A 14,570-nucleotide genomic window follows, 5' to 3' on the forward strand; every position below is an offset into this window, starting at 1 on the left:
GGACAGCCTTGAAGCCCAGGGTGAGGAGTTTCTGCCTGATGCGCAGATTGATCGGTAGCCACTGGAGGTTTTTGAGGAGGGGAGTAATATCCCCAGAGTGTTTCTGGACAAAGATAATCCGGGCAGCAGCATGAAGTATGGATTGAAGTGGAGAGAGACACGAGGATGGGAGATCAGAGAGAAGGCTGATGCAGTAGTCCAGACGGGATAGGATGAGAGCTTGAACGAGCAGGGTAGCGGTATGGATGGAGAGGAAAGGGCGGATCTTGGCAATGTTGCGGAGCTGAGACCGGCAGGTTTTGGTGACGGCTTGGATGTGAGGGGTGAACGAGAGAGCGGAGTCGAGGATGACACCAAGGTTGCGGGCTTGTGAGACGGGAAGGATGGTAGTGCCGTCAACAGAGATGGGAAAGTCAGGGACAGGGCAAGGTTTGGGAGGGAAGACAAGGAGTTCAGTCTTGGACATGTTGAGCTTTAGGTGGCGGGCAGACATCCAGATGGAGATGTCCTGAAGGCAGGAGGAGATGCGAGCCTGGAGGGAGGGGGAGAGAGCAGGGGCAGAGATGGAGATCTGGGTGTCATCAGCGTAGAGATGATAGTGGAAGCTGTGGGAGCGAATGAGGTCACCAAGGGAGTGCGTGTAGATTGAGAACAGAAGGGGACCAAGTACTGAACCTTGAGGAACCCCCACAGTAAGAGGATGGGAGGGGGAGGAGGAGCCTGCAAAAGAGACTGAGAATGAGCGACCGGAGAGGTAAGAGGAGAACCAGGAGAGGACGGAGTCTGTGAAGCCAAGGTCAGATAGCGTGTTGAGGAGAAGAGGGTGGTCCACAGTGTCGAAGGCAGCTGAGAGGTCGAGGAGGATTAGGACAGAGTATGAGCCGTTGGATTTGGCAAGCAGGAGGTCATTGGTGACCTTTGAGAGGGCAGTTTCCGTGGACTAGATACTGTAATTAAAAGCCGAGGTGAACTGACTTCTAAAGAGATAACAGTTGAATAAAAAGCAGCCAATTCAAGAAGAAAATGCACTCACCTATGCCCCTCATGAAATACAGCCCGATATTCACTCTGCTCACAACCCCACAGCCCTGCGGTACATCTCCATAAATCATATATTAGAAATCATTTCTATTAATTTCTGTCTCCCTCTTTAGACTAAACTCATCATGAGCAGGGAATGGGCCTACCTGCTCTGTGGTACTGCACTCTCCCAAGCGTTTAGTACAGTACTCTGCAGAGAGTAAATGCTCAATAAGTACCACTGATTGAAGCAGGGTGGCCTATTGGGTAGAGCGTGGGCCAGGCAGTCAGAAGGACCTGGGTTCGAATCTGGGTTCTGCCACTTGTCTGCTGTGCAATTTTGGGAAAGTCACTTCACTTCTCTGGCGCTTAGTACAGTGCTCTGCACACAGGAAGCGCTCAATAAATACGATTGATTGATTGATTCTCTGGGCCTCAGCTCCCTCATCTGCAAAATGGGGATTAATTCTGTGAGCCCCACATAGGACAGGGACTGTGCCCAGTCTGATTTGCTAATAACCACCCCAGCAGTTAGTACAGTGCCTGGCACGTAACAAGCACTTAAAATCACACAATTACTATGGCAGAGCACTGTACTAAGCACTTGGGAGAGTCCAGTCGCTTAGGGCCCTCCTGCCAAAGGTATTTTGGATGAACTTGGTTGTGGAGTTTACAACTTTCCATACTCCCGGAATGCTCAGCTCCAAGCAACAAGTTAGACATTTTAATCTCTGACTTCAACGATTCTGCAATCAAATGGGAAAGGTGGGCACTAAAAGAAACTATGGATAGGAGGAAATACAAGAGCATAAAGATGTGTAGATAAATGTTCTCGGGGGTGGTTGCCAATTTGTACTTCCCAAGCGCTTAGTACAGTGCTCTGCACATAGTAAGCGCTCAATAAATACGATTGATGATGATGATGGTGAGAGTACCCAAAGTGCTTAGGTGAAGCACTGAAGCAGCAGTTGGAGGATGGAGGGTGGGAAGCTGTGAGATTAATCAGGGAAGGCATCCTGGAAGTGATGTGATCCGGAAGGGTTTTGAAGTTGGGGTGAGTGATAATCTGTCGGATGTGAAGCGCTCCAGGCAAGAGGGAGGTTGGGAACTAGTGGCTGGAAGCTGGAAAGATGTATCCTTAGGCCACAAACCATCTTGAGGTCTAACCCGCTGCCTCTCAATCGATCGATCAGGGCTAAATCTTGAAGCGCTTACTGTGTGCAGAGCCCTGTGTACTAAGCTCTTGGGAGCATACAATACCACAGGGTGGAGAGGAATGTTTCCTGACCGCAACGAGCTTAGAGAGTCTTGCCTCTGGACAAGGAACCCCCACCTAAACCATCCCTGATGGATGGGAATTGATCCTACAGGTAAAGATCCCCATCAGTCCCCACCAAATCTTCCCAGGAAGGACATCATCTCCCTTGGAGAAGGTGAAGTGGGGCTGGGGAGGGACAGCCAGTTCACAGTTCCTATCGGAAAGTGGAGACGGTGGCTTTCACACACAAAATTGTGTAAGTAATTTTTAGACTGTGAGCCCACTGTTGGGTAGGGACTGTCTCTATATGTTGCCAATTTGTGCTTCCCAAGCGCTTAGTACAGTGCTCTGCACATAGTAAGCGCTCAATAAATATGATTGATTGTAAACGATGGTAGAGTGTATCATCTTTTTACATTCTATTCAAGATGGCCCTGCCATTTCCCCAAATGGCTTCCCTTTTCTGACAAAATATAGCCAAATGTTTGATTTCAGAGAAGCAGAGTGGCTCAATGGAAAGAGCATGGGCTTGGGAGTCAGAGGTCATGGGTTCGAATCCCAGCTCCGCCAATTGTCAGCTGTGTGACTTTGGGCAAGTCACTTCACTTCTCTGGGCCTCAGTTCCCTCATCTGGAAAATGGGGATGAAGACTGTGAGCCCCATGTGGGACAATCTGATCACCTTGTATCCTCCCCAGCGCTTAGAACAGTGCTTTGCACATAGTAAGCACTTAACAAATGCCATCATCATCATTATTATTTTACATTACAGTTGAAACAATGGCATGTTGATCAAGCGTGAACAATAGTATAGGTCAATCAATAGGTGGTATTTATTGACTGCAGGGCATTGTACTAAATGCGTGGGAGAGAACAATGCAACAGAATTCGCAGACACATTCTATTATTGAAATTAACCTACAAAGGGGAAGAATATCAAGTCAGAGCTTCACAAATTCATATCCAGGGCATACTAAGCGCATAAAGCGCTTAGTACAGTGCTCTGCACACAGTAAGCGCTCAATAAATATGATTGATGATGATAATTTCACAGAAATTTAAAAAATGAGAACAAAGCTTGGAATTAATTATCTTGAATGCTTTTGGAGGCAGCAAATGCCCACTGGAGGAATACTGCTCTTGAATGTTCAAGTTAAAATATTTATCAGTTAAAATAACTCAAGGTAGAAAATTTTAAAAAAATTTAAAAGAAAAAATATTCGTGATAAATATTGTGGAGAGTCATGCGACATATATTTAACTGTCACATTGTAGAGTAAGGGGTCAAATAAACCTCCTTATTTTCATTATGCATAAAATCCAACAATGAAAAAATATTTATTAAACATCTACAAGGTACAAAGCTCTGTACTATGCACTTTGGGAATTCGCAAAAGAAGATGTGATCCTTATAGTATTAATAATGATGGTATTTGTTAAGCGTTTACTATGTGCCAAGCACTGGTCTAAGCTCTGGGGGAGATACAAGGGAATCAGACTGTCCCACGTGGGGCTCACAGTCTTCATCCCCAAAGTCACACAGCTGGCAAGTGGCAGAACCTGGATTAGAACCCAGGACTTCTGATTCCCAAGCCTGGGCTCCTTCCACTAAGCCCCGCTGCTTCTCCTTATTCTCAAGGAGATTATAGTCTAATGGGAAGAAAATCAGAAGTTTGCCAAAAGCCCCACCGGCAAATGCTAAATCCAGAACCAAATGCTAACCTGAGTCATTTTGCAGCAAATAGCTAAGACAAAATTCAGTTTGAAGCTAGACAAAGGCCTAAAAGGTAGGTTACAAAGTTCGACCAGTGGTATTTTGCTTTGAAAAATACCTTGATGAGAAAGTTAATTTGTTTTTGCAAACATTAAACAAAGTAACTATCTAGTTCAATCAATTACATTTACTGAGCAGAGCACTGTACTCTTGGGACACTACATTAGGACAGAGTTGGTAGACAAGTTACCTGTCCACAAAGAGTTTGCAGTCTAGAGGGTTTAGATATGGTTGATCCACATTGTAGATTACCTCCACCCTTTTCCGGAAGGATTAATCTTGACCTTTGAAAGGATTTTCAAGTACTGACCAAAAGATGCTGACAAAGGCCGGCAAACGAGGCATGGGTTATTCAGTTATCATACTACTGGTTTGGGGGGTTAAATCAATTGATTAATGGTATTTATTGAGTGCTTATTCATTCAGTCATATTTATTGAGCGCTTATTGTGTGCACAGCACTGTACTGAGCACTTGGGAATGTACAATAGAGTTGGTAGACATCAATCATTCATTTATTGAGTGCTTACTGTGGGTAGAGCACTTAGCACGGTACTAAGTGCTTGGGAGAGTACAATATAACAGACACATTCCCTGCCCACAACGAGCTTACAGTCTAGAGCCCTTACAATCTGGACATGATCCCCGTTCATAAGGAGTTTACAGACTATAGTCCTTCCTCTTGGTCAGTAAATATCAAAACAGGGGGCCAACCTCATCATTAATCACTCAACCGACCGTAGGCCTAGTGGATGGAGCCAGGACCCGGGGGTCAGGAGGACCTGGATCCCGGCTCCTCCACTTGCCTGCTGTGTGACCTTGGGCGAGTCACTTCACTCCTCTGGGCCTCAGTTCCCGCATCTCTGAAATGGGGATTAAGATTGTGAGCCCCAGGTGGGCCAGGGACTGTGTCCAAGTTTAGCTTCTACCTGACCCAGTGCTTAGAACAGTGCTTGACACATAGTAAGCACTTAACAAATACTATTATCATTATTATTATTATTATAAATTCTTGGCAAACAGCATTGCCTAGTTCCAGGCCCGGCTGCATCCCTGGCCTGCTATGAGACTTTGGGCAAGTCACTGAACTCCTCTGTGGCTCAGTTTCCCCATCTTATAAAATGGGGATTAAATACCTGTTCACGATAGCCATCTCCTTAGACTGCGAGCTTCAGGTGGGGCAGGGACTATGTCCGATCTGATTATCTTTGGGTCTAGCCCAGCACTTAGAATAATGCTCGGCACCAAGGAAGCGCTTGATAGACACCACACCTACTAATGATAATGACGGCATTTGTTAAGCGCTTACTATGTGCCAAGCACTCTTCTAAGCGCTGGGGGGAGGGAAGCTGCGTGGCTCAGTGGAAAGAGCCCGGGCTTTGGAGTCAGAGGTTATGGGTTCAAATCCCGGCTCCACCACTTGTCAGCTGTGTGACTTTGGGCAAGTCACAACTTCTCTGTGCCTCAGTTCCCTCATCTGTAAAATGGGGATGAAGACTGTGAGCCCCACGTGAGACAACCTGATCACCTTGTAACCTCCCCGGCGCTTAGTACAGTGCTTTGCACAGAGTAAGCTCTTGGTAAATGCCATTATTATTATTATTATTATTAGGCGATCAGGTTGTCCCACATGGGGCTCCCAGCCTTCATCCCCATTTTACAGATGAGGTAACTGAGGCCCGAGAAGTGACTTGCCCAAAGTCACCTAGCTGACACGTGGCGGAGCCGGGATTAGAACCCATGACCTCTGATTCCCAAGCCTGGGCTCTTTCCACTGAGTCACGCTGCTTATAGTAATTACAAATATTAAGACGAGCACAATGCATAAGTGAAATGTGTGACCACGACCATGTACAAAAACCTAAAGTATAAGCAAGCTTAAGAAAGGAGCCTCGATGACCTCGATAGAGGAGCATTTAGGCACTGGAAGAAAACAATTCTGGAAGCTTGCGGTGGGTCAGGAACGTGTCGACCAACTAACTCTCTTATACTGTGCTCTCCCAAGCAGTTGTTATGGTGCTTTGCACATAGTAAGCACTCAATAAATACCATGGGTGTTTCAACCATGGTTGCTTGAAAAGCAGAAGACTAAAATCATCTACTTAATGCAAAATGCAGACTGCCGTAGTGCTCTAAGCGAGTGGCGGCCCAGGAAAGGATCAACATCCAGGGAGATTGGTCAAGTTATAGATGAATGTTTTCACCAGGAATGAGTGAAAAGGAAGCCTGTTTTTGGACCAGAAAGCGTAAAACCCATCTTCTGGTTGCTTCACCAGATGGAAATGTCATCACGGCCGAACCTGGCACGAAGCGGCGCGCCAACACCACAGGACTTAATAAATGAGTTTCAAGTTTTCCTTGTCTAATATGGCTTTCAGCTGGCCTAAATACATAAAGCAGATGAAACTGAGCTTTTTTGGAAATACTTCTTAGTAAAACTTTACTATCTGAAAATAAGGGGCAAACCGTCATTACGCTCCTTCTGGAGGCAGTGCAACAGGTTCCCTCAAGATAATAATAATAATAATGGCATTTATTAAGCGCTTACTATGTGCAAAGCACTGTTCTAAGTGCTGGGGAGGTTACAAGGTGATCAGGTTGTCCCACGAGGGGCTCACAGTCTTAATCCCCATTTTACTGATGAGGTAACTGAGGCACCAAGAAGTGAAGTGACTTGCCCAAAGTCACACAGCTGACAATTGGTGGAGCTGGGATTTGAACCCATGACCTCTGACTCCAAAGCCCAGGCTCTTTCCATTGAGCCACACTGCTTCTCTGCAAGATGGAGTTGGCAGTTGTGAGCTGGGCCAAAAAAACCTCACTTAATAATAATTGTGGTATTTGTGAAGCGCTTATTATGTGTCAAGCACTGTCCTAAACACTGGGGTAGATACGAGATCATCAGGTCGGACACAGGTCCGGTCCCACCCAGGGCTCCCAATCAAAGTAGGAGGGGGAACAGGTATTGAATCCCCGGTTTACAGATGAGGAAACTGAGGCACGGTGAAGTGATTTACCCAAGGACACCTAGCACGTGGCATGTTGGCAGACCTGGGATTAGAAACCAGGTCCTCTGACTCATAGGCCTGTGTTTTCTCCACTAAGGCCACGCACTCCTATTAAGCAGCGTGGCTCAACGGAAAGAGCCCGGGCTTGGGAGTCAGAGGTCATGGGTTCGAATCCCAGCGCCGCCAATCGTCAGCTGTATGACTTTGGGCAAGTCACTTCACTGCTCTGTGCCTCAGTTCCCTCATCTGTAAAATGGGGATGAAGACTGTGAGCCCTATGTGGGACAACCTGATCACCTTGTATCCTCTCCAGCACTCAGAACAGTCCTTTGCACATAGTAAGCGCTTAACGAATACCATCATTATTAAGTGCTTAGTACAGTGCTCTGCACACAGTAAGCGCGTAATAAATACACTTGAATGAATTAATTAAATAAGGGCATTCACTTGAGAATTCTTGAACGTCCAATTTACCCGGCGATGACTTCAGCCCTAAAGAATCGTCCTTTGGTTTTCAGAGATGAGTTTCACCTTAAAGTCATATTAAATATTAAAGCACATTTGAGAGGACAGGGACTCCCCAAACACACCGTACTAGTTCTTGGCACTGAGGATTGGGTGGTTGATTCATCATCTATAAGATGCGACAGAGCCATTATTTTCACCAGGAATAGTCTAGGCATAAAGACCTGAAAATTTCTACAAAAATCAGCTCTAGAAAACAGCGGACTTAATTTCATTTAGTATCGTACCGAGTCGAATCCGGTAAACCAGAGCTCTCTCCAACTCTGAAATCCTTTGGAAATTCCCTCTTCTCCTGGGGTCTGCCTGCACTAATTTCTCATCTCCCCAGTTTCTATTCCCCTCTTGGCATCTCGGCACTTTCACGACACCCAGGCACTTAGGTAGTCACATCTTCCCATGTAACATCATCATCATCATCATCAATCGTATTTATTGAGCGCTTACTATGTGCAGAGCACTGTACTAAGCACTTGGGAAGTACAAATTGGCAACATATAGAGATGGTCCCTACCCAACAGTGGGCTCACAGTCTAAAAGGGGGAGACAGAGAACAAAACCAAACATACTAACAAAATAAAATAAATAGAATAGATATGTACAAGTAAAATAAATAAATAAATAGAGTAATAAATATGTACAAACATATATACATATATACAGGTGCTGTGGGGAAGGGAAGGAGGTAAGATGGGAGGGATGGAGAGGGGAATTAACATATACAGTCCATCGTATTTATTGAGCTCTTACTTTGTGCAGAGCCCCGTACTTGGGAGAGTACAACAATATAACGGTCCTTGCCCACAACGAGTTTATGGTCTAGAGTATATACACACCTTACATACTCCTGTCTGTGATTTATTTTAGTATCTGTCTCCCCTGCTAGCCTGCAAGCTTCTGGAGGAAAGCGGTCACGTCTACAACTAATTCTATCGTCCTCTTCCCCAAGCACTCAACACTCGTGATGGAGCCAGGATACAACTGTATTAATCTGTAGACTAAATCGTGGCATTTATGCTAGAAAATGGCACGACCCAAGACACCAGCATTTTGAAACTATCCTTTAGCTGATCTGGGTGGAGACCAAACCTGGCCTGAAACATGTTTCATTTGGTCATCCGAGACAGCCGGGATGGAGGCTGAGCAATACAATGGAAAATTTTCTGTGCAGTTGGGAAAATGGAAAGAGAAATATCATCCAAAGGAGCAGATTATATGCGTAATCACTACAGAAGGTTATGGAGTAGCACGGCCTAGAGCACGGGACTGGAAGTCGGAGGGCATGGGTTCTAACCCTGGTTAATAATAATGATGGCATTTATTAAGTGCTTACTATGTGCAAAGCACTGTTCTAAGCACTGGGGAGGGTACAGGGTGATCAGGTTGTCCCACAGGGGGCTCACAGTCTTAATCCCCATTTTATAGATGAGGTAACTGAGGCACAGGGAAGTTAAGTGACTTGCCCAAAGTCACACAGCTGATGGTTGGTGGAGCCGGGATCTGAACCCATGACCTCTGACTCCAAAGCCCGGGCTTTTTCCACTGAGCCACGTTGGTTCGGCCACATGTCTGCTGTGTGACCTTGGGCAAGTCACTTCACTTATCTGGACCTCAGTTTACCTCATCTGTAAAATGGGGATTAAGACTGTGGAGCCCCACATGGGACAGGGACTGTGTCAGACCCGATTACCTTCTAGACTGTGAGCCTGCTGCTGGGTAGGGACCATCTCTATATGTTGCCAACTTGTACTTTCCAAGCGCTTAGTACAGTGCTCTGCACACAGTAAGCGCTCAATAAATACAATGCAATGAATGAATGAATCCATCCCAGTGTTTAGAACAGTGCTTGGCACATAGTAAGCGCTTAATAAAGACTATTACTAACTATGTCATGCTCATTCCCAGGATGTAACCCCATCTTCTTTCGATAAAAAGGAAAGCACAAAATGCTACGAGAATCAAGGGAGTTTCATCTGGAACCCTCTGGTTCTCAACTAAATCTGACCTTAACTTTGAAATTTACTATGAGATTCCTATGCTCAAATAGATTTTATATGCTTTTAAAATAGCTAAAACGGTTTTGATTTTAAATCTGACAGAGATTTCTCTAACGAAAGCAAAGAAGCGTCCTAAGACTTCGACAGATGTTTCTAAGTGATTACCCGTGAAAGGAAAATGACCAGTCATAAAGCAGGGCAATATGGCATTAACACTGCAAAGGGGTTTTAAAAATTCACACTGGAGTGAAATACTTTGAGTTGCAAGATCACTCACCCTTTTGGGCTTCTTTCCAGCTCATTTAAAAGTGTATGATCACAGTACTCAAAAACCAAGTGCATTTTCCGTTTCCTTCTGAATACTTCAATGAGGTTCACCAGGTTAGTGTGCTTCAATTGCTAGAAAAGAGGTGAAATCCAAATGTTAGTAATTTAGCCCAGGAGAGTTTCCCCTGCAGGGCCCCTGCGATCCAGGAACTGATGGCAATTAACCAGATCCTACTTTTCCCTTGATAATATGTTGCGATAGGATGCAGCTGTGCCCAAATTCCTTAATTCTAAATAAGAAAACAAGGTACTTTCAAACTCCACAACAACGCATCCTCTGAAGCTGGATTACCTGGTTTAATCTACAAGGTATGTATTGTAGGGATTTTCAGGTCCCACGGGAGGGCATTTTTGCTCAAAATTTTTGGAGTGAGCGGCTTGGGTATTGATGCCGCTCGTGCTGTCCCCAAAAGCATTACGTCACGGTTTGTTGTCGTATTGTACTTTCCCAAGCGCTTAGTCCAGTGTTTAGCGCACAGACGGCGTTCAATAAATACGATCGAATGGACGAATGAATTTCATTTGTGATTGAGGTGATGGGACAGGGAGAGGCTGGCTGGAGAGGCGAGGAATAGAGGGAAGATGGGGATAGAAGCTGCTCTCACACACTCTTGGACTCCTCCATCGCCGCCGAGAGGGTCCCAGCTCCGGGTATATTTTGTGCCTGCTGCCATCTTCCCTCCCACTCAGTCAGTCATATTTATTGAGCGCTTACTGGATGCGGATTACTATACTAAGTGCTTGGGAGAGAGCAATATAATCAATGAGGGCCCCTGCTCCAGGCATATTCTGTCCCCTCTGGGCCAGGAATAAAAAGCTCTCCCGTGCGCCCTCAGATCTCTCCATTTCCGCTGAGAAAAACATCCGGGTAACTGCCACCTTCCTTCCCGCCACCAAGAGAAGCAGTGTGGCCTAGTGAAAAGAGCATGGGCTTGGGTGGCAGAGGTCATGGGTTCTAATCACGGCCCCGCCACTTGTCGATTGATTGATTGAAGGCCAGCCAGATGGTGGTTCCTTCGGGGAGAGCTGCCGTTTCCCTCCTCCAGTCAGGTCCAGCACCGGGAGGCTGAACCTGGCTTTCGGCTACTTCCCACAGTACTTTCGGCTACTTATACCTTGTTAAGTATAAAGAAATAAAGACAGAGGTATTGTCCGGTCATTATTTTGGGGTTACTGTTAATTGCTTCCAGCTGCACTCATAAGTACAATGAAGTCATAATAAAAAATAGTAACAGTAATGACAGAAAGAATGCTTTTGTCAAACAAGAATGATAGCTTCAACAATAATGATGACAGAAACACCTTAACGACGATAATAACAATAGCAACAGGGTCAATACCTCTGTCAAATAAGAATGGGAACGGTAACGCTAACGGTAATACTGACCATATCAATAATAACAACAATGATGACAGAAACAATACCTTTGTCAATTACAAATGGTAACCTTAACAATAATGATAGCATTAGCATCAATGATTGAGAATGATAGGGATCTGGAGGGGGTAACAGGATCCCCGTTCCCTCCCCTCCCCCACAGACGCCATTCGTTCCCCATATGTGTCCTGTATATATGTAAATATGTTTGTACATATTTATTACTCTATTTATTTATTTTACTTGTACATATCTATTCTACTTATTTTATTTTGTTAGTATGTTTGGTTTGGTTTTCTGTCTCCCCCTTTTAGACTGTGAGCCCACTGTTGGGTAGGGACTGTCTCTATATGTTGCCAACTTGTATTTCCCAAGTGCTTAGTACAGTGCTCTGCACATAGTAAGCGCTCAATAAATACGATTGATTGATTGTCAGCTGTGTGACTTTGAGCAAGTCACTTCACTTCTCTGTGCCTCAGTCACCTCATCTGGAAACTGGGGATGAAGACTGTGAGCCCCACCTGGGACAACCTGATAAACCTTGCATTTACCCCAGTGCTTAGAACAGTGCTTGGCACATAGTAAGTGCTTAACAAAGACTATTATTATTATTACCCACCTGCACATTTGAGAGGCAGTATGTTGCAGTGGAAAGAGCATAGGGAGCCGGGAGATCCCAGCCCTGCCACTGGCTTCCTATGTGATCTCGTGAGAAGCAGCGTGGCTCAGTGGAAAGAGCACAGGCTTTGGAGTCAGAGGTCATGGGTTCAAGTCCCAGTTCCGCCAACTGTCAGCTATGTGACTTTGGGCAAGTCACTTCACTTTTCTGGGCCTCAGTTACCTCAACTGTAAAATGGGGATTAAGACTGTGACCCCACGTGGGACAACCTGATTACCTTGTATTCCCCCCAGCACTTAGACCAGTGCTTAGCACACAGTAAGCGCTTAATAAATGCCGCTATTATTATTATAATATAATCACTGCCCCTCAGTTTCCACATCTGTAAAATGGGGATAAAATACTGGCTCTACCTCTTAAATTATAAGCCCTGAGTGGCACAGGGACTCTGTCTAATCCAATTATCTTGAATCTACCTCAGAAAGCGCTTAATGCAATAATTAATACTATTATTGTTCAAGAAAGCCTAATTAGCTTGTAGTTCTAGAGGATTCAACACTTCAAGTGGGTATTTGCTGATAGCCTTGGGGTGAGTGATCCAAGATGGAGATTAGTCACCTGAGTAACCTCCACCAGAGGTGGAGATCATGCTTACTATAAAATGCTTCATTTGTTACTGTGGATGTGAAGAAGTGCCAAGGAGAGGGAGAGGGAAATGGGGGTGGGGAGAGAGAGAGAGGAGAGAGAGGAAAGAGAGAGAGGAAAGAGAGAGAGGAAAGGGAGAGAGGGGAGAGAGAGGAGAGAAAAGAGAGGAAAGAGAGAGAGTAGAGAAAGAAAAGAGAGAGGAAAGAGAGAGAGGAAAGAGAGAGAGGAAAGAGGAAAGAGAGAGAGGAAAGAGAGGAAAGAAAGAGAGGAAAGAAAGAGAGGAAAGAGAGAGAGGAAAGAGAGAGAGGAAAGAGAGGAAAGAGAGAGAGGAAAGAGAGAGAGGAGAGAGAGAGGAGAGAGAGCCAATTTGTCCTTCCCAAGCGCTTAGTACAGTGCTCTGCACATAGTAAGCGCTCAATAAATACGATTGATGATGAGAGAGGAAAGAGAGAGAGGAAAGAGAGGAAAGAGAGAGAGGAAAGAGAGAGAGGAAAGAGAGAGGAAAGAGAGGAAAGAGAGAGAGGAGAGAGAGGAAAGAGAGAGAGGAAAGAGAGGAAAGAGAAAGAGGAAAGAGAGGAAAGAGAGAGGAGAGAGGAAAGAGAGAGAGGAGAGAGAGAGAGACAATTAGAGAGCTGGAGAAAGGCAGCTTTGTTTTGCTTATCTTTCAAACTTGCCAGGTAACTAAAATGTATTTAAGCTGCAAATTAGTTCCCTGTGCAAAGCTCAGTGCATACAGCACTGCAACATGATCCTGTGATTTTGAATGAAGCAAATTACAAAAAGCACTCCTATACAGACCTAGCTTGTTACATAGACAATTCACAGCTGTTCTGGTTTCTAGGGAGAGGGTGAGGGAACTCTGCCCTTAGGAAGCGGGGGGGGGGGGGGCTGGTGGCTAGAGCACCGGCCTGGGAGCCTGACCACCTGAGTTAGGATCCCCGTTTCACCCCTTGCCTGTTTTGTTTTCATTTGTTTCGTTTTGAGAAGCTGCGTGGCTCAGTGGAAAGAGCACGGGCTGTGGAGTTAGAGGTCATGGGTTCAAATCCCCACTCCTCCCGTTGTCAGCTGTGTGACTTTGGGAAAGTCACTTCACTTCTCTGGGCCTCAGTTACCTCATCTGTAAAATGGGGATTAAGACTCTGAGCCCATGTGGGACAACCTGATCACCTTGTATCCCCCCAGCACTTAGAACAGTGCTTTGCACATATTAAGTGCTTAACAAATGCCATTATTATTATTATTATTATTTTGTGACCGTGGAGAAGCCATTTAACTTCTCTATACCTCAGTTTCCTCAACTACAAAATGGGGACTCAATACCTGTTCTCCCTCCTACTTAGTCTGTGAGCCCCATGTGGGACAAGGTCTGCATCTGGCCTGATTAACTTGTACCTACCACAGTGCTTAGAACAGTGCTTGACACATAGTAAGTGCTTAACAAATACCAAGAAAAAAAAGGAACTCAAAATGGTATATGGTATCTTTACAAATAACTATTGTACCATAAGACTGGCAAATTACCCCACACCTTCCCTTAGTAAAAAGAGTTCTACAGCGTTCCTGTGGGAATTACAGTGATTTCTATATTCCGTATCTGGCAGATTGGTAGCGTTTAGAAAGCCACAATCCATGGGGGAACTACAAGAGGATTTGTGTATGGAAAAATCTTTGAGAAACAGCATGGACTAGTTGAAAGAGCACAGGGCAGACCTGCACTACTATTTGCCTGCTGTGTGAACTTGGCTACTTAACTTCTCTGAGGCTCAGTTTCCTCATCTGTGGAGTGGGGATTAAATCCCTATTCTCTCTCTCCCCCTTAGACTGTGACTGATCTTACTGAAGGCACATCTCCTCCAAGAGGCCTTCCTAGACTAATCCCCACTTTTCCTCATCTCCCACTCCCTTCTGCATCGCGCTGACTTGCTCCCTTTGCTCTTAGCCCGACAGCACTTACGAACATATCTGTAATTTTACTGATTTGCATTGATGTCTGTCTCCCTTCCTCTAAACTGCAAGCTCATTGT

General features: G+C 45.2%; 1 protein-coding gene across 4 annotated transcripts in view; it reads right to left on the bottom strand.

The window, feature by feature from the left end:
• CDKL4 (cyclin dependent kinase like 4) overlaps positions 1–14,570 on the bottom strand; it is a 97,703-nt gene that overhangs the window by 51,400 nt on the left and 31,733 nt on the right. For all 4 annotated transcript variants that reach the window (XM_038751662.1, XM_038751653.1, XM_038751636.1 and 1 more), the window contains exon 3: positions 9,855–9,976. In XM_038751662.1, the coding sequence (XP_038607590.1) occupies positions 9,855–9,976 (122 nt within the window). The remainder of the gene's footprint in view (positions 1–9,854; positions 9,977–14,570) is intronic.

The sequence above is a fragment of the Tachyglossus aculeatus genome, chromosome 1, assembly GCF_015852505.1.
Source record: "Tachyglossus aculeatus isolate mTacAcu1 chromosome 1, mTacAcu1.pri, whole genome shotgun sequence".
Taxonomy (NCBI): domain Eukaryota; kingdom Metazoa; phylum Chordata; class Mammalia; order Monotremata; family Tachyglossidae; genus Tachyglossus; species Tachyglossus aculeatus.